Here is a 24764-nt window from a genome sequence, read left to right on the forward strand (position 1 = left end):
ATGCTTAAAGAGACTCACAGGAGTGACCTATATTTGTAAGGCGAGAATAAAACTAAGAGCAATGAAGAGCTGGGTACAAGATACTGTGTAGGTGTGTGGTCATAAAGGAGGTGTGAGGAAGGCTTTACATGCACTGCTGCATGTAAAAGCAGTCCTGCTTATCTCCTTTTTAAGGTGAAGCACACTGAGGTTTTATAGGATGTGTAACTAGCTGTGCTGTGTGACAGAAGGGCAGGAGGCCATCAGATTTGCCACTACTTGTACTTTTGCCCAGTTGCAAATCAGAGGAGTATACAACTAAGAGGAAACATTTCCTGCTTTTGAATAATGCATTTCTTTTGTTATTACCACCTTTAATTGCTTACACTTCTTTTTTTTTTTTTTTTTTTCCCCACCAGCTGTTCCAGGTCTTGTTTGTTTCTCTGTTTTTGTTTATGTGATGATACCATTGTAGCTACTGATGTTTAGGTTCTAAACAGACAACTAAACAGAAAGCTCATGCTAGTGTTTCCAGTGGAAGTATTAAGGCTTATGAAGTTTGTGTTCTGTGGGATTTAAAAAAATATATATGTGTATATAGAGTTAGGATTAGGTATATAGCAGCCTCACAAGAATTCTGCTTTGTTATCATCTACATCTTCATCTAGGGAAAAGAGGATTATCAGTGGTGGATGCTAAACATTTATTATTTTTATTGAAATAGATCCTAGAATACCAAGTCCCTTTGGGCTGGATATCTCAGATAGAAGCATATTATTAAAAGAGCTGATGTGTGCCCTGAAGTATATCTCTGTTGGCAGTTAGAGCCCTGAGTGGATACCGATCTGAGTGTTGTAAGTCAGATGCGTTACTTTCCCCCACAGAGAATTTGCTAAATATTATTACAAGTAGAATCTTTATTGTGAAAGGTAAAATGTGTGTGCTCTACCTAATATCAATGTGAAGAGGCTGTCAGTAATAAACAACTTGTATTCAGGGGACCCTTGTATCTCTTTTACTGTCAAGCAGGTCAAAATTAGAACCTGCAGTGTTGGGACAGGGGTTGGTTTCCTCATTTCCAGTGATGACGTACTGCTGTTTAATTCTGAGAGCTGATGTGATTTAAACAGATTGTGGAATTTTACAGGAAGGACACCACTTTTAGCTAAGAAAATGAAGGAGGCAACATTTTTTAAGTGCTGTCCTTCAAAACAGCCTGGGCAGGAAGAGATGAGAGGTATGAATGGAACAACCATTGTCCATCAAATATGAGAAACAGCAAGGAATGCTGCATAATCCTTTCCCCTTTCACTGGCGACTGCAGGCAGAGCTTTGGAAGTCCCATAGTGCAGCTTATCAGCATAGTATTCATGCCTTAATGAGTGAGAGTTCATCAAGGTACACCCTCTGGTGAAACTTATCTTCATCCTGTGGCTGTCATGAGCGCTTTCCCATTTCTTACATGTTCCTTGGTCCACACATGCTTGCAGGCAGCCCCAGTGCTGCAGCCACAACCTTCATGAGCAAACCCAACAAGGTGGGCAGGAGTGTCTCCTGTGACAAGGGCTGGGCTGCGCGTGCCTCCACCATCTCTTCTCTCAACTGCTTGTTAATGCTGTTGCTTATCTCGGACACTTTATTCCCCAGGTACACTTTCACTGGCATTTACACTTTTGAGTCATTGATAAAAATACTGGCAAGAGGATTTTGCATGACAGAATTCACCTTCCTTCGAGATCCATGGAACTGGCTGGATTTCAGTGTTATTGTTATGGCGTAAGTAGCCCTTCTTTTTATTTTTTTGAGACAGTGATGAGCAGTAGATATATATTTTTAAGTTGTGTAGCTGTGACTTTTTGTTTATTTTTGTTTTCACCGAAGTTGTATTGAAAATGAGAAAATGCTGAAGTATTTTAAGATAGTATTTGTTTTCCTGAGTGGTTTCAGAGCAAGATTTCTCAGGTCCATTCTGTCAGTAAACCAGACTACTTTGGGGAAACTGATTACATTTGAGTTGAATGCCTGGGCCCATGATATTTGACTAGAACCAAAATTGGAAAAAAAGGTTCAACCCAAACTTAGTTCAAACAGCAGAAAGGATCAGTGAAGTCAGTGGTGGTATGCCAGGATCAGGGCTAATATTCTTGGTAATGTTCAGCAGAAGGAAAACATGAAGACTTATAAAATCTATATAGACTTCGTTGGGAAGATTCCCGATTATTTCTGTAGGTCAGCCCAAGGCCACATCTTTGTATCTGTTACTGTATTACTACAGATTTGGCCAAACTGACATATGGCCATTGTGATAAGTGTTTCAAAATATGCAAGGCAGATGGGGAGGAGCTTTGGGATGCCAGCACACGCTAGATATTTTTCTCAGCTAAACCTTTCCTCAAGCCATGTAATTCTGTAGTGTTTAGTTTTAGAGGCAGGACAGAACAATCCAAAATGTCACTTCTCTGTCTTATCCATCAGTATGTGAAGCAGGGAATTCCTATGCAGGGCTCTGAGTTTGTCATTACCTTTAGTGCATTGGTTTCCTGTATTCTAGAGGAAGAAGGCTTTTGACATTAAGGTAGAAATGAGCAGAGAGAAAAAGGGCAAGATGAGCAATAACTTGCAGCCTTGACAGTGTATCTGCTCTACCTCATCTCAGTTTGGGAGCAAGTTGGGTTATCATCCCAACCAGCTATGCCAAAATCCGCTGGGAGCATCTTGTTTTCTAAATTGAAATTTGTGTCTGAGCAGTCAGCACAGACAAGATCTGGATATTTCTTTCAAGCTTATAGAACTGGAAAGAAACAATTTTAGATTAGAAAAGAAGGAATGGGAGTTTGGGTACCGAAAAGAAAGAATTTGTACTCACTATTTGCAACTGCTTCCTTGAGCCTAAAGGCAGCAGTGAAAGAGCTAATGGTGACTGCAGTATGATCTTCATATGTACAATGAAACCTCCTTCCCAAGTATGCTGCAGATAGTGCAAAGCATTGGATACTGTTCTCTGTTCCGATAAGATTTACCCTTCATGTAAACCATGATTTGCAAGTGATTTAAAGTATGATCGAATTTAAAGTAAGGTTGTTATCTTTGCTTGTAGCTAGTGGTATTTCTGTATCTGGAAACAAAACCAGTATGGGGTGGAGAGCCTGATAAAAGGGCATGAAATTTAGAGGGACGAAAGGCTTTTGATCTAACAGGAAATATTATTTCATTGATGGGTGTTACAGTGGAATGACTATCAGGTCCTGTAGAGTTACTGCAGAATAAGTTCCTACCTCCTTATTTTTGGGGCAGAAATAGCACAATTAGGGTTGTGGAGAGTAGCTTTTACCAGCTCATTAGAGATCAGTGCACCAGAGGTTTTCACAGCTTTTCTCCCACCCTGTGCTAGCAGGCACAGCCATGCCTTCTGCGGGCATGGATGGATTCAGGAAAATTTAGGAGACTGCCCCTGATTAGATAACCATTTATCAGACAAGTGAGACTTTCTAGAACAGGAAAGGAATAGGTTGCTGTAGCTCTGAGTTGGAAAATGCCCTGCCACATTCTTAAAGACTCTAAACAATTCCCTTGCTAAATGGAAAACTTGGAATGGGAATTTCAGCTGCTTCTTGCTCCCCATGGTAGAGACACTGAGCTGCTGCAATTTCATCCAAGAAACTGATAAAATCTCTATTAGTTGAGTATTGTGAACATGCAGCAGAAGTGTTTGTCTAATATGCTTATTAATGTGTTTGTACAAATCTCTGGTCTGCAAAACCATACTCCCATGCCTTTGCTTCTCCCCTAATTTTACACCCTTGCACGTTGCAGAAGAGTCTGGGAAAGAAGTGCTGGGTACACCTGGGGAGGAATGACCAGATAGGTAAATGCCAGACTCCCCTGTAAAACTATAAAGAGGAGAAACAGTACTGCTCTTCCAGAACATAATGTAGGTTAGCAGCTATGGAAAGGGTGCTTTGTCCTCCTGCAGAGTCCTTTGCACAGAACTCACTTAAGCAGTCTTTGTCAGATAGCCAAGTGAGTTTTATCCTTGGCACATGAAAACAAATGCCTCAAAGAAGTAAAGTAGGTAAATGTAAATAGCCACATAATAGGGTCCAGAAGATACAGTGATGACTGTGGTTTTACTGCATACTGTTTTGGTGGAAATAATTTTGGAAACAGTAATAAAGCCAACTCATTCTGTAGCTGACCCTCCTGGGAGCATTTTGCTCTGCTGTTGTATGGGTCTCCCTGATGTCCAGAATAGACACAACAGTGAATAGCTGGGATTGCTGTTTTAATCATAAATAGGCTTAGTAGGTTTTCAGTTATATTTATCCAAAAGTCTTCTTCCAGCAGCCATAGGGCATGGATTTGATGTACAAAATCAAAAAAAGTTTTAAGGTTCTCTTGAAACCAGCATCTGCTTTACCACACAGTAGAGCGCTGTACAATAAATAACCCAGTAGAAATATTTGCACTGATATTTTCCCATGTTGTTCTATACATATTTCGTGGAAGTCATTACTAAAATTACTTAAGTACTCAAAGCTTTTATTTTGTATTTTTTAAGAGCAGCAAAGCAATTCTTAATGTTTCCTATAATGCAAAAAATTTTGGTTAAAATACGCGATAATAAAATCTTCACAGTATTTGTTGCTGAACAGTCTGATAACAAATTTCAACCACAGTTTTAACGAATTGATGCCTGTTAGATTAGTTTAATAGTTCAAGAAACATTTGCAATAATGTGTGCTATGAAAAACCTGGGACAAACGGCATCAAAGAGCAGCCAGAAAAGTGGAGTCACCTCTCATTCAGATGCGTTCACTCCTGCTATATGTGAATGCATTCTTCATTCAGACAAGTCTCGTACTCTATTGTATAATTCCAAATAACTGTGACTTAATTCTACAGGTATGTAGGAGAATTTGTGAATGTAGGCAGTGTTTCACCTCTTCGGACTTTCAGGGTATTGAGAGCTTTAAAAACTATTTCAGTAATCCCAGGTAAGAAGCCTCGATCCTTCTGTTTTGGCTCTCAGCTACAAGTGATTCTTTCTCTGTCTCTCTTTGTCCCCTTGACTGTTGTTTTTTGCTGGTGTTTTGTCATTGTCTGTGTGTGACTTTCCCTTGTTACAGATACATAACTGAATTTGTGGACCTGGGCAATGTCTCAGCCTTGCGAACGTTCAGAGTACTGCGGGCGCTGAAAACAATCTCAGTCATTTCAGGTGAAAACCAGGTTAAACACTCCGGCTGCCATTAAAGCCTACATGCCATTTCCAGTAGTAATCACAGTCAATACAAGTGACTTAACCATAGATACTGATCAGGAAATGGAGGAATGTAGGGAATGTGACCTGTCAATAGAATAGCTTTCTCCAATATGTTTCCCAATACCATTTCTGTGGGCAGAAGGAATTAGAGTACTTCCAAAAGTACAGACCTCACTAAAACGAGTGCTGCTGGAAGACGGGCTGCATACAGTGGCTCATGAATCGCAAACACAAAGTGCTCATTCATGAACTGTGAGAATGGCAACAAAACTCCTTTAAAATCTTCAGATATTGATTTTAAAAATGGAAGGTGAATGACCTCAAGGTGTGTATTTGTGTTTAAGAGAACTTCCAAACTGGAATCCAAATCTGTGCTATGAGCTTCAAGACTGCAAGCACAGGTAGCCTGATTTGTCCTAGTGCTTGTCCACCTGCTTGTGATAGAAACAGTGCTTAAATTTCAGACCTTGCATAGATCAGAAAAGTTCTGTCATTAATTTTGGTGGATTCAACATTTCACCAAATCACATTTTCTTACATATTAAAGACCATGATTCCAGCACAGCTACCCCTCAACAATATAACAGTTTTCATATAGGTCTGGTGTTGAAAGAAGCTTATTTTCATTGCTTATGACCTATTTTACTTCTGTTTCTGAAAATAGTAGTTAATACTTTTTGTTTAGTAATTTATGCAGTCCAGTAAGGACTAAACATGTTATGATAAATTCTTGCTGAGCATTATCTATGGACAGGTCTCATTCAGCCTCAGTGTTTAACATCTCCAACCTGCATGGCAAGGTAGAGAAGATAGCAAAAACCGTGCATGGTAGATCCTATTGGTGATAATCCTGAACAGATGCTGGCAATCACACATCAAAAATATGCATAGCATTGAGATTGCTCAGATTCTTGTGCACAGCTCTTTAGGATTAGAAAGGTTTGGCCATCTACTGTTTTATGCACACCTGAATTATCATAGAATCATAGAATCAGTAAGGTTGGAAGAGACCTCCAAGATATCTAGTCCAACCATCCAACTACTGTCAGTATTGCCCACTGACTGTGTCTTCAGTGCCACATCTCCAAGGTTCTGGAACATTCCAGCGACAGTGACTGCACCACCTCCCTGGGCAGTCTGTGCCAGTGCAGCACCACTCCTTCTGAGAAGAAATATTTCCCAGTATCCAACCTGAACCCCCCCCAGCACAACTTGAGGCCATACCCCAACCTGAACCCCCCTGGCACAACTTGAGGCCAACCCCTCTGTTCCTATCAAAATGTCACTCATGTATAATAAAACAAATGTATACAAAAGCCATGGCATAAACATCCAGGGACTAATCACCAACACTCACAAGTATAAAGTGGAAATGGGAATTCTGGAATTGAGAGATTAAAGAAATGTACGCATGGGTCCAAAAGTTTACTACTTTTTAGTGAAAGTATAGGTCAAAATTTAGCTTTTAAAGAACAGAGCTGAACAGCAAGTTGAGCAGTTTTGTAGATCATGTGGGATGGTAATCAGAAATAAAAGCAGAGTTTCCTAACTTCCTTGGCAGGAAGGATTTGAAGGCTAACTTAGAGGGACAGCCTTCTCCAGGGGACACCTTTCACCTTCCATCTTGTCTCAATCTTGTGCTTCTTCAGAGCAGAGCCTGTCAATTTTGCTGAGTTACATGCATAGCGATTTTCTGATGTTCTGCATCTTGCTTTATATAAAGTGATAAACAGTGACTGTTTTTTTGGTTGATGAGGAGAATAGAGATATTCAGAAAAGCTTTATTGTAAAGTTCACTAAAGCCTTTCAACGATAATGAATACAGAGTTTTCCATTTGTGGGTTAATAGAAAAAGAAGAAATATGAATGTTATTTATTAGAATGATACATAGCAACTCACATTTTCTTGTTTTCTTTCTTCCTATGGAATTATTCTTTTGATAACTGCATTTTTAGGTACTTGTAATTGAATTATTTGCTGACATGGCTGCATAATGATATGCAAATAAAATATCTGGCCCTAAATTTTATTGTCAAGATTACCTGGGCTGTGAGCATGTTTAAATTATAGATGTTGAGAGCTACAAATTGCTAAGGATCAGTTAGCTGCCTGTAAAACGAGGATATGCTTTTTCTTTTCTTTTTTTCTTTGTGATTTTTTTAATAGATAGTTTCAAGGAACCAGTTCAATTTTGTTTTGGTCAGACATGTTAAATATATGTCTACTATATGTCTGTGTCTAAATATATGTCTAACAAAGAAATATCGGGCATGATGCTGTGTTTACTTGGATTTCAGTCTGATTTTTTGACAATGACACAGGCTTGTGCTAGAATGAAATATCATTCCACAGTGGGCTAAAAATGAAGAGGTAATGAATGCTGATATCTTTCGTAAGATTTTTGAGTGCATCTGCTATGGAGAACAGAAAAGGTGGGCTTTTTTTCTTCTTTTATGTCTTCAGAGAGAAGCACTGAAATGTACTCACATTGCAAATATCCGAGCTTTTCCTCAATAAAATTGATCACCCTTCTCTATCAGGTAGTTATGTCTGCACAAACGTACTTGGGCTCAGCATGCTCAGTGAAATTGCTTACCAAAAGTAGCCAAGTCCTCCACAGTGTAAGGCTTCTGTCCAGCAAAGCACTTAGAGGCTGGTTTTCAAAGGCATTCTGCTTCACTTGAAATCAATGAGTTTCAGTATTGACTCCAGGGGGAGTCGACAAAGCTAACAATTAGTGCTTTTAAAAATCTCACTTATCTTTAATGCCTTGCTCTAAGTGCGCAAGCAGGCACGGGGAGTTTTAGGGGATGTGCACTCATAGGATTTAAAATGATCTCCCAAACTTTGGGTCCACTCCCCACAGGGTTCGAGGCTGAGCTTAGCTCAACTCATTACTTTTACTTTTGCCCTAGGAGGAGGGTTCCAGATTCGGCAACCTAAATGTTAGCATCTAGCATTAAGCTGTGCTTCCTGCTCTCTAGGCATCTGGGGCTGCGTCTGCATGGTGTCATGCTGGCATCTCCTGACCCCCATTCAACCTCACCCTGTCTTGGTGCACTACCAGTGAGAGGTTGGGTCAGTGCCTTACCCTCTTTGGCTGCCTTTAATATACCTGAGGACCCTCCAGGATCCTCTCAGTTTTCCCTTTTCAAACTAAGCACACCCATTTCATTCTGTTTTCCAGTTTCCCATGGTATCAGGGAAGATGAGCTTTGTACAGTAGCTGATAAGCTGTTTATCTAGACTCATTGCATAAAAATGTTTTTAATTTCTTCCTATAGCCCTTATGTTCAGGTTCTTAGAAATAGCAAACATTCTCTGCTTGGGAATGTAAAACCTTTAACTCTCAGTGATTTTATTTATTAATTAGCATCTTGTTCATTGCCATGGCAACCAGATTCATTTATCTTCCTTCCAGATAGAAGGATCAGCTGTAGGACAACCCACTGAAGTTTCCCATTTGTCTCCCCCAACCAGCGTATCCAAATCCCAGTGTACTCAACAGGAACATTTCCTGTGATTTGGAGGTCTCCAATTATTGATCTGCATGCAAATCACCAATGTGTTTGTGATAATTAATAACTGAGGTAATTCAAAGACCTCAGGTATACCCTTCAATGGCCCCTCAACAAGAGCCTCAAAATGGAGGTCACTGTGGACATCACTATTTTGTGACGTGCCTGTATCCAGAGAAGCTCTTCTGCTCTTTCTAGAACAGTCGTGTACTTCACAGACATTTCACACAAAATGACAGGATACAGGCGAAAGGTGACCTCACAGAAAATTGGGCCAAGGCACTTCGGGGCCTGATCCAGCTCCCATTTGATTTAGTGTGAGTCTAAAGGCTATAAATAGTGCTGTGAATGTTATCCAGTACTTTACTGTTAGCCAGAACAGAGATTGGAGTGAAAGAATTAAGGCTGCGTGGAGGAGTCTGACCCTTGATCACTGCTTGAATCTCACTGAAGTTCCCCCACAGAAAGACAGATTTCATCCTTACGATGGGCAAATCACATGGCTCAGGGAGAAGCTAATTGAGAAATACATGACATATTTGTATCTTCCTCAGAGACTGGCCTGACAGTCACATTTTCATGCAGAGATGGTCTACAGAAATGCTGACAGCCTTTCAAGTTTGCCAGCATGGTATTAAACTCTCTGCTGCTCCATGTGTCAGTGGCTAATGACAAAATACGTTCATCATGGCTGGTGACAAGGGATGGTAATTGAGAGCAAGCTCTTCTCCCCGTATGCGTACATGACTCATGCAGACACGTACAAGGCACGTGCTCATCTTCAAGAGGAGAAGGCTAGGAGAAGGCAGTCACAGCACAAGACACACTCTGGTTTTGTTTTTGCTTTTTCTCCCCACTGATTTTCAGACTGTGCATGGAAGTGTCCGATGTTCTGTAGGTGATTGCCAACATCTGGTATGGATGTCATTATGCTAATACTTTCTCACATCTCGAAGGAGGAATGGATGGTGCTGTGAGATCTTGCCATTTCTCATTGTTCGGTGTTGCTTGCGTTTCCCATGGTTTCTGATTTGCATTTGGAAACTGATTATTTGATTAACTTCTGAATGTATTAATTTCTACCAGTATTAACAGGAATGCTTGGGCCAAATCCTTCTTGCTTTCTGTAGGTGTCAGTCTGCCTGTACAGCCCACATCCCACTGACTTTGGGTGCTTCGATGTTACTCATGTCATGCAAGCAGGATTTGGCCCAGAAGCGTGGGAAGAATTCAGTGGTTCAGGAGACCACTGTGCTGATTACTCCAGTAAGAGTAATCCACAGCCCCATAGTCATTAACAGATGTAGACGTTACTCAGCTCTGGATCAGCTCCTCCATTTTTGCTGCATGCTGCCTGGTTTGGTGTTTGACTTGCAAGAATTAAGTAAATGCCTTTAATGCCCCATAAATAGTATCTTCTATTAAGCTATATTGCAGTGCTCTCATTGGCAATATTTCAAAGGAGGATTATTTATCTAGAAGATTTAACAGCAGTTTAAATTTGAGTATATCTAGAATTGCTTTTACAAAATATGGGGATTGACTCAGAGCAATGTGGAACACCTGCAAGAGGTTCTGGCTGTCCTTATTTACCCTTTGCCCTTCAAAGGGCAGAAAGTTGAAATGAATGGTGATTTAAACACTTTTCTTAGCAGTGGATTGTGCCAAGTGACTTGATGGATGCTATTTAACTTTATGGGCAAATTTTCTTTTTAAAGAATGAGAAAATAACACAATTAGACTGTAAGTATACAACTCCTGAAGTTATTTTCTTGGAAAGTTGCAACGAAGTTTCAGAAGGCAGAGTACAAGTTATTTTTAAGTGGTCTTTAATTACAGCAATTGAATTACTAAAGCATTCCCGAGCTGCTCAGAAGTCTATGTGCTGTTTAAAAAAATGAAATTATAAAATAAAATAAAGCAGAAAGCCCTCTTGTTAAGAAATTATTGGATATCTGCAAGGAATGAGCTTATAAAGCAAACAGCATAGGAATATTCTTCTATTTGAAAAACCTGTAAGTAAACTGAGAAAAGCACGTTACATGAAATGACCTTGAAATTAACAATAACTGGGTCTGCATTTGAAAACAGTCTGTCTTTACTGGTGACTAGTGTTTTGTACATTATTGTTTCCCAATATTATCCCTATTTACATTAGTTCTCCTATTGTCTTTGCTAATGTGAATGAGATTAATTAGTGTACTTGAGGGATACAAATGCAGGCCCCAAGCTGGTATTTGTATTACAAACAAATGAATGTACTGCAGGGATTTCACAGAGGGCACTGAAGTGAAAGAATTTGTGGCTTGGCCATTTTCCCTTTTTTAAAGCTCAGTTTGCGTTCAGATTTCCTGTTTCACCAGCTTCAGGGAAGAAGCATCTGTGTGTTTAAAGGACAGCTAACACTGAAAGTTACAGAGAAAATGTCATAATATTGGAGTATGAAAAAATAAAATTGTATCTACAAATTGTATTTCTTTTTCCCCACCCCATTGTTTGTTTCATAGCAATCTGGGTAAGTGTGAGACACAGGGAAGCCCTTTAGAATTGCACTACAACTAAAACATAAAGTTTACTCAAGACTAGATTAATGTAAAAGCTATGCTTTTCATTTACAAATCAAAATTGGTCATCAAACCTAGAAATGAACTCCAAAAGTTCGTTTTTATATAAAGAGCTAACCTTTATCTAAATACCCATCTAGATACTTAATCAAGATACAGAACTGACTTCATCTTCAAAATCTGTTTCTGACAAGGAGCGCAGATCCCATGAATATCCAGCTTTTGCCTGATATTTGTACAATATGTTTTGCCTTATTTTTATACAGAGGAACTTTCGAGCCTTTTCCTTTTGTTCTTATGCCACAAACTGTCCTTCAAGAAGTAAACAGAGAATTTAGTGATGATATCCAGCCCCACATCAGATTCAGTCCCATTTGGCTGGAAGACTTTTATAGTCATTAATATCATTCATGGGTTAACCTAGTGGCAATGCTTTATGCAGGACTTGCAGTATTTTAGGCTGCTGAATTCAAGGATATCTAGACCTGGGTTCCGTTCTAGCAGCTTATCCTCATTTAGGAATCTATGATTTCCCATTTACTTTATCTACAGAATTTTAAGCAAGACCAAAAGTGCACTTTGCCTTCCTACATACCCTCAAGTACGTTTTTTACATTATTTTAAATTATAAAGCCCTAACTCAGCCTTCATTACTGCCAAACTCTTGGGGTGGAATTCCAGGGAACTGAGATTTAATGCGTATGTCCATATTCAGTGAGCAATTCTACATGTTTCTGAGTATTGCCTAGGAGAATTCCTCATGTTTCCTCTTCGCATATTCTGTTTTTCCCTTTCACTCAATTCTTTTACTGCTGCCAAACTAGTAACACTGATTATCAGAAGCACTGATTACTACTTATTGAGTATTGATTAATTACAAGTAGTAAAAAACAACAAATCTGCTTCCATTGAGCAGTTGGTATTAATCCAACTACAGGAGACACTCTATAGAAGGGTTTATAGAAGGGGTTTTGTTGTATTGATGTCATGTTCAACCAGCTCAGATATTGCTGATCTTCTTAACAAGCAAACAATACTCTTTGGGAAAACAGTATAATTACTTATGTCTATATACTTACAGGATAATAATATGAATCTAGTGTTACAGGATGAAATAACACTGAAACAGAAGACAGTTTGTGTTACTAAAACCTTTGGTGATCATAAGAAGATGATTTATCTCCATTAGTGTGTTATAAAATGATTAACTTTGCCCAGGTATTACTGGAATCTCAGGTTGTTTTACACAGTTTCCATTGGATTTACTTGGTTGTCCATATTATTTGGTTTTCTTCTAATCCCAAATTTTTGTTGTCTTAAGCAAATGAATTGAAGGGAGAGGAATTACTCATGTGAGAAAAGTGAACAAGATTTGGCACTAAAAAATGTTAAATAATCAGGCGTTTCCATACCTCTTTATCTGTTGAAGTGAGAGATAAAGTTATCAGTCATCTCAGTGGTTAAAAGTAATTAATATTCTCAAAAGTCAGTGGGATTTAGGCTTTACAGTCTTTACTGCAGCTCCATGAATATATAAATGACTTTCTATATTTTCTTTAACCATGGTTATTTTTGTTTCTCATTGTTCCTCCATCCAGTTCTTTCCATTCATTTTTTAGTAAGTGTGTGTAAGAGCAACACCAAGACTTTTGTCCAGATGATAGTAGGGCAATCTGAATGTTCATGGTGATCACTTGTCTCCTGTTTCCATTGTCAAATTACAAACACGTAATAGGAACCCTTCCAATATTCCCTTCTATCCAGATTTTCATCAGAACAAGTATCTGCACTTATCTTTCAGCGTCTCAATCCATAAACTCTTGGCTTTTATCTCCCTAGGACTGAAGACCATTGTAGGTGCACTAATCCAGTCTGTTAAGAAACTTGCTGATGTGATGATCCTGACCGTTTTCTGCTTGAGTGTCTTTGCCCTCATAGGCCTCCAGCTCTTTATGGGCAACTTGCGACACAAGTGTGTGAGAGACTACACCCAGTTTAACTTCACCAATGGCACATTGTACTTGGATGGCAGGACATGGAACAGCTCAGAGGAGTTTCTTAATGATCCAGGTAAATTCTTTTCTTTACCTTGTTTATTTGTTTATCTATTATCACACTGGTCAGTATTGATTTGTGCAACAGATGTGACTACTCCATCTTCACTACGCTGATGTGGTTTGGAAAGATTGGGTAGTGTTTTCACAGTTCATGCTGAAACTTTTCCTAGTGCTTTCCTAATGCAGACTGAGCACCTTGTCACCTCACCAATGGTTTTCACAGCTTTAGGGTATCTCAGCTTTCAGCTGAAATTTCAGCTCTGTAGGTCTCTTCTGCATGCTGTTCCTCTAAGGTCATTTATAGCTGAAGCATCTTATGGCAAAACTTGAAACTTTGAATTAAAAATCTTAAAAATCTAACAGCAAAGCTGAACATTTATTACACTGAAAAATCCCAGGAGCATTTTTTTAAGGAAATCTCCTGTATTAGGATCTTAACTTATTATCTGGGTTGGACCATCCTACAGTATCTGGTGCTCTGATGTTTATTATCAAAAGACTTGTTTTCTAGGCCAAAGCAATTTTTAATACTATACAGTCTAGACTTTGAGTTACAATGAAATAGGTCCACTGAACTCATTTATTAACATTAAAAAAAAAAAAGAACAAAAAAAAAAAACCAGAAACACATTTCATGTAAATAAACTTCAGAATGTAAACAGGGAACCCAGCAATTAGCTGGGCTTGCTGTAAAACCCTCATAAACACAAGACTATTTCCAGTGACTGCAGTGGACATTTGCTACCATCTGATAACATTAAATGATACTCTCAAGAGAAGGAAGCAACCAGACCAGTGTGCCTTGCTGGGAGCTGGTGATCAGTGACTTTTGGTATTTTATTTATTTTGGGAAGAATCAACCACATAGTATGCTCATTAACTGAAAATTTGATTGGTGGGAAGTAACATAGAGTCATAGGGTACCTCTGCTCTGAATGTAGGGACCCAACAGTCCTCATCTCTCTACCCCAGCTGCTGGCACTGTATACCCCTGAGTCAGGCTTAGGGCAGTTGTTTGGGGTGATCCAGAGCTCTCTTGGACTAGAACAAGGTTGCCACCAACCCAGACTTGCTTCTCAGCATTGTATGCCTCTTCACCCAGGTTATGTTTCTTCACCCAGGTCCAGGAACTGAGCCAGTGGCAGTCCCATCACTCCATTCTAGGGATTTCTGAGCTTTTTGCTCTGTTCCTTTCTCTGGAGTCTGAGCAGCCTTGGGAGAAGTGGTGTTTAAAAGCTTTAATTCAAAGATAAAAAGCTTTGTATTTGTATTGTTAATGCATAATGTGGTTGACTGAGCATTAAGGAAGGGCATTCACAGAACTCTGGCTGAATGAGGGCCATCTTCAGAACTGACCTTGACTGTAAGGTTGTGTGTTGCCTCAGTGTCTCTAAACCAGAACCTCTTGCCAGCTCAAAGGGGAAAATACTAAATCACTATTAAAAGAGTACTAAACCACTGTAGAGCTGTGCTGGCTGATAATGAAGTTGCTGACATCTCTTTCCAGCGATGCTCTCCATCTTCCAGCTCTGGTGTATTATGGTACTTCCCAGCTCCTACACTCAGATATTTGGTCTGATTTTTGAGTGGTCCTGCATAGAGCCAGGAGTTCGACTTGATGATCCTTATGGGTCCCTTCCAACTTGGGATATTCTGTGATGATTCTGTGTAATGGAGCTCTGAAGATAATCCGGTTCTCTGAGAGTGGAAGAAGGGTGTATGCAACACTGGTTGTCTCTAAAAAAAAAATACATTACTCTCAAGGCCTGCTGCAGCACAGCTTTAAATGGGAGGGATTCTACAGCTGCTCCAGCGTGCCTTAGACAAGTTTATTTGTGTGGTGCTGGTATGGGGAAGGTGAGGGATGGTCATTTAGTAAATCCAGCTATGGTCATGAAGCTATGAGTGTTATCACGAAAGTGGATTTACCTATTTCAAGGATTATCAACTTGGTGAGATGGTAGATGAAAGCAAATTAAGCTTTGACCATGTAGTATTAATAGTAAGCAATAGTAGTCAATTAGTGTTTTCATGTTTTCATAATATTGGAAAATAAAAATGGAGTGCATTATGGCAATTGACTGTCAGTTAGAACAGATGGACAAGAAGTGTTTGAATAGTTGAAATATAGAGTCAGTACAGAAGGCCACTGAAGAAATAGAATAAAAGTAGTTCTATAGGGAAAATGTACTGACCTCAAAATAAGAATAATGAAGTATTTTTTGAAAAGCTGAAGAAAGTGGCTCAGCAATTAGCCTAGGAAGAACAATATTAAGTAGGATTTTCATTAAATGTTGACTATTATGCTGAAGCAATTCAGAAATGGAAGGACTGGCTCATTTTGTAACTAGATGGAATAGTGCTTTATATTCCATTTTGCGTAAGCATTATGGTGAAATGAAGTGACTGTTTAACAGAGTAGTACTGACCACAATTTAATAACAGTCCAAATTTCAAGCACTTCAGGGAATTAAGCAATATATACAGTTAAATTAAAGTGTAGGCAGACCAAATTAAATAAAAAGCTGAATATATTAAGATACAGAGTAGTGTCACTGTTTATTCTGAGGATGAACTAGAGAAGAAAATTGGTCAAACTGAGATAGCTAAGTTCATTCAAAGAGAACATAGACAATTAGAGAATAAACCATTGGAGAATTGAAACCTAGTGCAGCTGAGTCACTCATTTTGGAGAAGGAATAATAATAATAATAATAATAATAACAAAAACAACAAACCACCAGAAAGGAGAAATCTGAGTACTATCAGAGGTTCATAATAACACCTCTGAAATGCCAGATTTCAATGGCTATTGCAAGTGAAGGAAATGCCAGGCACCTTAGAAAAACAAGAGACAGAAGCCTTGTGACTGGGGATTCAATGGGAGAATTCACAGAGATTTATTTCATTCAGGTTCCCCAATTACTAAGTTCTAGAATACAAAAACGACATTGAATATTTTTGTTTCCTCTATCAAGAAGAGGACTTTTTTGATGCTGGCCACTGAAAGCTTAACTCAGTGAGAGAAACTTCACCTGATCACGTGCCGATGGTTTCTCAGTTTAGGAACGGCGGTCATGGCAGGGTGAGACAACTGCTTTATCTTCTTACTATCTACTCACAGCAAAGATGCAAGTCAAAAGTTTGCCTTTCAGTGGGCACATTTCATGATGAAGAGGAGGACTTTCCCATTCCTTTTACTAATTAAAGTGACTCTAAGTCTTCAAAATTATGCTTCCACCTCTGAAAAAAGGGCTTCTTTTGACCTTTCTTATTTTGACCTAACTTAAAAGAAGTTATTTGAGTCTAGTTTTGCTTCTTCCAATCAGTGATGCTTAGTTTTGCAGAGCTGGGAGAGGGAAAGAGGAAGATTATGGCAAAAGGAGTTCATCGAATCTCCCAGTTTCTTCCATAGCATTATTCTTTATATGAATGGAGTATGGGATACTTGACAGTTGAACACAGATTTAGGCTAAGGATATCTTGATGTCAAATGCCAATGCTACGGTTTGCTCAGAATTAAAATAGAGATATAACTAATTCATCTGGGAAAATACTGGCTACTAGTAAGTGATTTTATTTTTCATATCTGCAGTTCTAGATTTGCTAAAGGACTACAGAGACCCAAAGAGGATTATTTTTAGACATTAGTAATAATAAACCTGATAATCTGAAGTTGTAGATGCAGCCTATATAATAAAAAAAAAAACAAAGGGAAAAAGGTATATAATAGGGTAGTTTACATCCATGGCAATGGGAAAATTATGTGATCAGTATATCGATATCAAAATTATTGAGCTGCCAGTTACCTTTAGGAGGGCTAATGGTTCAGAAATGCCAGCTGACTGCAGAACTACGAGGTTAGTTCCAATGCTTGTAAAGATCTCTAGGAAATTAACTGAAAATAGCATGCTTAAAAGCCTTGGGTTGTGGTGTTAAAATTAAAGGTGTATTTCATGAAGTGAAGCTCTATGAATGCATGAGTCAGAGTGGACTGGAAGGTATATGAAGTCAGACATGTCACTGGTTTAGAGAGAGTAAAAGATGTACCAAAGGGCTGAATGTAGTTGAGTCTCCTGGCTGATGATTATAGAATTTTTAATGTAATTTATGTGCTCCATTACTAAAATGGATTATTGACTCATCAGTAAATAGTGAGTAGGAATCTGAGTTTAAATCGTGTGCGCTTTTGTAGACCAGGGCTCAGATTGAATGCTGAACACAAATAAAATACTTAAGAAAAAAAACCCTAAAAATGTAGTAAAAATATTATTAAAACATTCTTAAAGTGCTAGTCTCAAAACCCAGCATTTTCTTTTCGTTTAAACTGAATACCTTAACTGAGAGGCTCTGAATGTGCTATGTATGTTTTCTCTCTGAATTGGTATCTTATAAAGTAAAATAAAACACTGTTGTGCATAATGTAGGAATAACAACAATAACAATAATAGTACTGTTAAAGATTTATTAACCTCTTGGCAGGAGGAGTCACCCGCCATTTTTGCAGCTTAAAAATAGACTTTTCAAGGGTGCTATTTTTTTATTGCAGAGTACTTTCTGGCACTCATTTCATGACAGTGCTTTTCCTCTTTTTCTCCAGTCATACTGGAGAACTGAGAAAATATATATATATATATATACAGTTTAACCCAGTGTCTATATTTTCACCTACAATTAGGCATCATATTTACTTTGAGTTCTTTATTTAGGAAGATGTATACATATGTTTAGTTTGTGTCTTTGTGAATTCCAAATGCATCTAATCAAGTAATAAGAATGATTTGGAGAAGTTTCTGAGGGAGCCTTTGGAGGAGCCTGTTCCATTTTCTATTTCTAACTCATAATAGACATTCTATGGAGGAGGTCCAACTAAACTAGCCATGTTAGATGCCTAAGGTTGAGAAATGTGGGAACTCTACATAGATAGCCTCTGTTTGGAGAGCAATTTGCTGAATGGTGATGTGCTACCCATCTGAAGGGGTCTCAGGCTTGAGGCTCTTGCATGAGGTGTGAATCCAATCAGAGCCAGTCTGACTGCTCAGAGCTGCTAAATCAGGGCAATTCCATCCCAGCAGTCAATACATAATACTTCAAAAGTCTTTCCACATCCTCCTCTTTGATGTCCTAGATAAAATGGGCTATTAAAATAAATGGGTAAGGATGTTTAGGTATACATATGTGAGTATATAAAAAATACAGATGTGCGTATGTAGATGTATGTCTACACATATATTTTCTCTAACTTCTGTGTCTAATTCTTGGCTCTGCCTGGAGAGTCGCTTCATTTTTGCTTTGAGAATAACAGAAATTGAGCTGTACGAAGAGATATTCTGAAACTGCATGAAAAGAGTATAGAAAATAATGATGTCCAAGTCACATAATAGATGCATCGGGTTTGGGGAGAGCTGAAGTGTTTTAGGTGTTGTCTGAGGTGGTAATAGAAGACAGTGAGTGTTGGATGAGTAATTATGGAGGTGGGAGAAAAGAGGGAAGCAATAAATCAGGTTGAGACTGGAAGAGGTGTTTTGTTATGTATGATTGTGTGGGAACCAATGATTAAGACAAAGAATCTCTCTCAGCTTTCACACGGTGCTTGTCAGCATGGAATCTGCTCGCATTACTCCACCGTTAACGGTAAATATTGTGGCTTTGTTCAGGTGCTGTGGATCTTCAGATAAATTGCTTCGTAAATGCTCAAACGTTAATGCAGTGATGTGTTATTAACACGAGTATTGTACCTGTGCACTTCCATGTTTTAAGCTACACAGAAAAAGAAATACCCAGAAGAAGTTTGAGGTTCAGAGAAACACGGGAGTTGTGCTGGTGTATCCAATACAGCCTCTTCCCAACAATCCAACATTATTTTTTAACCTTGTGGTGAAAGAGCTTTGGAACAATTTGTAGAACAGAAGGATTTATCTTCCAGATAGATTTCTTTTGCTCTCATTGATGCATTATTATTACTTATAGAGAGATCTGCTAGAGGAAAGACCTGCTGCAAAAGATGAAACCCAGCAGTCTGAGAATTTTCCTGCACCCTCAAATTGCTCATAAGCTACCAAAGTATATACCACTTGACTCACACAGTACTGTTCAAAGGAGCATTTGAAAGGACCATTTCTGTGCCCCTTGGAGCAACTCCATGGACTTCTGCTTGCTGTGGGCGCAGCAATAACAAGCCTTGCAAAGGCAGGAGGTAGCTCTGACTTTTAACTCTGAGCAAACCATCAGCAGCAGCTCGCACCATGGCTTTCCCTTACTGTCCTGGCTTTAAGTATTAAGGAATATTTTCTCCTAATACTTTCCATTAATGCTGAATTCATCCACGTGAGGTGGGGATGAAATATAGGAGTTGCCAGGCTCACTCAGTTTGGTTTACCTTAGGCAACATCTGTCTGTGGCTCAGAGCAGCCCCACGTGTTCCAAAATGAATTGCTGCAGCCCAAAGTACAGACATTGTTTTATAAATTTTTGTAAACATTAACTATTATAGCTCTGGATATCCTTATCTACATATGTAACAGGTCTCTCTTTGAACACTGTGGTTAAAGGGACAGCCTGCAGCAGAAACTTCTGCAGTTGAAATAGGAAATGCAGTTGAAAATATATTTCCTTTGTCTTTGGTTTTGCTCTCCTCCAATAGTTTTAGGGCAAAAAATCTCACACCCTGTATCTAGGAGCACACCAAGTTCTCATTTTCCAGAATGCATGCTATTTTTGACTGTTTGTCACCCCTTTCCTGAGATGAAATATCTCAGGTTTTTTTTTTTAATTGAATTCTCCTGGTCATTCTCATTACCCACTTGTCAATACTCCCCTGCCCATTTCAGCAGTTTATCTGTAGAAAGCAATGCTATGCTCTGGTTTCTGGATAACACAAGCCACTGGTTTATTATATTGGCAACTTTTTTCCTACATGCATCCATTGCATCCCTTTCCTCCTGCATCTCAGTATTACATTTGTCTTTGTTCACAGCTTATTATTACATAGAAGCATGTATTTCTTACCTGAATTGATGCAGAGAACTTAAAACTTAGCAAGGTTATGGGTGGGTGAGGTTTTTTCCTTTGCTTTACTTTGCATTCTGAGAGCACAGTATCTGCCTTTGCCTTTTTCCACATATTTTCTTAGTGGTATTGGCCTCTGTAGTGTTCCTCATTCAGTCCTGGCCTTGGACTTGACTTACCTGGAAAATACTGTGCCGTCAGTAGATTTTCTCACCTCTCTGCTCACCCTCTCTTTCCTTTGTACTTATACTAAGGCAGTGCAGACATAGCCCTCTGTTAGCCTTCAGAGACACGCTGATTTTTCATCTCAAACTTTTGTTTCCCAGTCAGTTTTTGATCCAATTCATCTGTTTTCTTTATCGCAGTGCAAGCAGGAGTGTTTTCTTCTATTATTATTATTTTTTTTTTTGCATCTGTCTGTAATCACAAATGCATTCAACCCTTGTAGCAGCTTTTGATTTCAATTCCTTTGTGCGAAATACATATATATATATCTATAAAACGCAACAAAACAGCCCTCTACAAAACTTCCATAGCCCGCACTTCAGCATTTTGCTGCCTATTCATGTGAAGTGCTTGTCTAAACAAGTGGCACTAAATATGCTTTTAGTTACGCACTACACAGCCTTCAGCTCCAGGCATATGGGTCTGCGTGACTGACCAGACATGGGCATGGAAGGAGGGGATCTGAACATTGTTGAAAGCCAGCACCCCATGTTTATTGCTTGTTGTTGTCTCCTATGTCACTTGGCTCAAAATGTCAAGGGGTTGGTGTGATCCCCACAGTGTGGCAAACCTGGTGGGGCATCTCTTAGACTCTGTTCCCCTAATATCCTCACAATTAACCTCTCCTGTTCCTTTTTCAGTTGAAGTTTTGAAAATGTCCTCCAAGGCAGCAATGGGATGAGGTGGCAGGAGTGAGCTGGGCAAGAATCAAGTGGGCAAGGGAAGAGTTTGGGAAGTGTGGGAGGCAAGAAGGGAGAGGACAGCAGCTGAGAGCGTGCAAAGGGGAGGAAGTTTTTCACTCAGAGGGAGGTGATGTACTGGAACAGGTTGCCCAAGGAGGCTGTGGATGCTTCATCCTTGAAGGCATTCAGGGCCAGGCTGGATGTGGCTCTGGGCAGCCTGGTCTGCTGGTTGGCGACCCTGCACACAGCAGGGGGTTGAAAGTAGATGAGCATTGTGGTCCTTTTCAACCCTGGCCATTCTATGATTCTATGAAAGCTTCAGGAGGTTGTAAAAGGATGATCTTTAGGGTTTCTTCCAACCTGTTCCATGATTCTGAAACCCAACAGAGGCACTGACAACAGTAAATGCCAGGGAAGAGGGGAAGAGAACCAGATCCCCTGTCGTGGGGTGAGCAACAAGAGAGTACTTCATTATTATAATTATTTGCAACCCCTTTTAGCAGGGAAGAACTAACTGGCAGTGCCATTTATTCCCAAGCATTCTTCCCTAATAATACCCTTAATACAGCCTGTTCCATCGCTTTTTTGAGAGGCATGTTTTTCATCTTCAAACTCAATTTCATTTATTAGAGATTTCACTGTGAGTGACACAGTGTGCACACAGCAAGTGCAGCAAGGATTCATTTTAATTATTACATATTACCAGGAGGTACAGCGTGTTTGTGCCGGTGGGCGAAAGGGTGAGGAAGGGGTGTTGTCTATTTTGTTTCTGTGTCACACATCACAACTGCAAGGTGATGGGGCTTTCTGAGTTGCATTTTAAATTTGGATCTGGTTATTTGTTGGCTGTCAGTGCTCCGTGCTTGCTGTAGCATGGAGGGAAAATCTCCAACCAACGTGCACCCGTATGGCTGCAATAAATAGTCCAAGATAACAGACACCTCTCTAACGTTTTTGTTAGAAAGTCAGCCAGAGGACTCCACTCTGGGCAGTGACTAATGATATTTGAACGCTGCTCTTTACGCAAGTGTGATAATATATATATATATAATTACACTCACGTAAAGAGCAGCATTCAAATACCATTATATATATATATATTTAAATTGTGATGACTTAGAGATAAGACAAATCAAGATATCGTTTCGGCTGGGTTGCTAGGTAAGGAACACAATGTGGATTTGGGAACCATGTTTTCTAAGCTGAACTTCCTAATTTTTCTCAACTGGAAACTTTCTTCATCCTTTTACACGGAAATGAGGAGAGATTTCTACCCTGCAGCTTTCTGCTCAGTGGTGCGATATAGGTATGGAGCATAATTTTAATTAGAATTAATTAACTTCTTATCTTGTTGAGGAAGTTGACAGAAAATTTGCCTTTTTTTTTTTTCTTTTCTTTTTTTCTGACAATGGGAGGCAGTGTGAATATTTAGAACTTCCAGGTGTGGAAGGGTCCAATGTAGAAATGTGAAGTGTAGAATAAAATAGTAGAAAAGATGAGATGTATGAGAACTTTGGGAAGAACACACAGGAAACCTAGAGGATTTTGTCTGTTTACTCACTATTTACAATCAATTTACAAATTCTGTTGTGAGTTTAAGCTTTAAGGAAGCACTGATGTGTATTGTTAGGACTCCGACCAAGCTTCTTGGCATCCTTGGAAAGCCAGTAGCTTTGAGGATGCTGAAGAAATTATAATGCTCTAGGTAGATACAAGTGTAGCAGATTCATAGCTGGATTCACAGGGCTGGATTCACAGACATTGTTGCTTTGGCTGCATTTATTATTAGGTCCCTTTGTTCGTGATGGGGAAGAGCAGACCTTCCCCACTCCACAGTCAGAGTGCTCTGCTCTCTGGGCCTAATGTCACATCTGAAGACAACTGTTAGTAGTCCATAATAATAATGTAACTGTGCTGTGCACTGTTTGTTATCAGTGTAACTGTTATCGATCCTTTCCTCAAAACAGGGAATGGAATCATAGTCATAGAATGGCCAGGGTTGAAAAGGACCACGATGCTCATCTACTTTCAAACCCCTGCTATGTGCAGGGTCACCAACCAGCAGACCAGGCTGCCCAGAGCCACATCCAGCTTGGCCTTGAATGCCTGCAGGGATGGGGCATCCACAGCCTCCTTGGGCAACCTGTTCCAGTGCATCACCTCCCTCTGAGTGAAAATAGACTAATGTTTACTTTTTGGTGCAACAAGTACATTAATGTTAGATGATGTCAATGCCAAGAGAGACGATCCCTAGTATGGAGGTAAACTCCTACTCCCCTCTAACTGGCACAACCGCTCATTGCAGTGAGGTTATGAGCTTCCTTTCCCCAGTACATAGCACAGGGATCTGCCTGTGCCAGATTCATGGTGCTTGAGCCACTTTGGCTGAAGCGATGACCTGTGTCTCACTTTCCTTTGTATGCAGTCGAAACTCAGAAGGTAATAAGCTGCTTCAGAGCACTCGCTTTTGTAGCTTTGATTTATTGAGCTCAGCACTTCTAAAATACAATCCAGGAAAGATGACACCAGTGCAAGGGTTTGTATTGCACCTATCTATTGGCAGAGAAACCAACCTAGCAGGAGTAATGCTGCATCAGGTGCAGGGGGATATGGCATCTTAGTATGTTTTTATGAGGCTTAGAGTGGATACAAATGTACATATGTTTTAGAGAAGACAGCATCTGGTTGTTAGGAAACATGTTTCTGTTGAATTTCTAACTTCCAAATGCTGACAGAAAATGTTTTGTGTTATTTAAAAATAGATGTTTACCTGGCAACAGTCGAATAAATAATGTGTGGCCAAGCAGAAACAAATACTCAGGGAGTGTTTTCTGATCATCTGACTTTATTATTTTGATAATTGAGTAGATCAGGTAGTTATTTTACTCTGAAAATTCCTGTTGGAAAGTTCCAAAAAGACTTCACATACTCCATAACTCTAACGCTAAGTTTTTAGTGAAGCTGGGAGGAAAAAGATAAAATACACTTTATTTTGGAGGAAAAAAAAAAAGCATGTTGGGTCTAGATTATTTACATGTAAGCATGTGTGAAAATATGACTTGTTTTGGCTTGATTTTACTTAAGACATTAAAAAAAATATACAGTACAGTCAGTTTTGTTTTCATATTTTGTTTCTATTGACATGTAGAAGTTTTTCAGTGAAAAAGCTGACAAACTGTAACGAAAATCAATGAGAATCTTCCAAGACAGTGACAAAGTCTTATTCTCATAAAGTGTTTATCAGTTGGGACAGTCTACATTTCATAGATAAGCTCCTACTGCAAATGAAAAAGTTTTGTATCCTTTGTTCATGTTAGAGTTAAGTGATGGAAAGCTTAGGCCGTGGGCTAATATGATACCAAAGTGGTTTGTTCTTAAGAGCAAGAGCAATGACTGCTTCCTCCTTAAAGAGCTCTGATTGCCTGGCATGTTTGGTCGAAATCCAAACCAACTTGCTTTGAATGAC

The 24764-nt window shown here is 39.3% G+C and overlaps 1 protein-coding gene across 2 annotated transcripts in view; it reads left to right on the plus strand.

Moving 5' to 3' along the window:
* The window catches only part of LOC125695836 (sodium channel protein type 5 subunit alpha-like), a 204531-nt gene that overhangs the window by 48737 nt on the left and 131030 nt on the right, over positions 1–24764 (plus strand). Inside the window, exons 5-7 of one of the 2 annotated variants that reach the window (XM_048950819.1) lie at positions 1627–1755; positions 4882–4973; positions 13165–13395. In XM_048950819.1, the coding sequence (XP_048806776.1) occupies positions 1627–1755; positions 4882–4973; positions 13165–13395 (452 nt within the window). Of the gene's footprint in view, positions 1–1626; positions 1756–4881; positions 4974–5105; positions 5198–13164; positions 13396–24764 lie in introns of both variants that reach the window. The other variant, XM_048950818.1, reaches the window with a different exon arrangement.

Source organism: Lagopus muta, chromosome 7 (assembly GCF_023343835.1).
Source record: "Lagopus muta isolate bLagMut1 chromosome 7, bLagMut1 primary, whole genome shotgun sequence".
NCBI classification, from domain to species: domain Eukaryota; kingdom Metazoa; phylum Chordata; class Aves; order Galliformes; family Phasianidae; genus Lagopus; species Lagopus muta.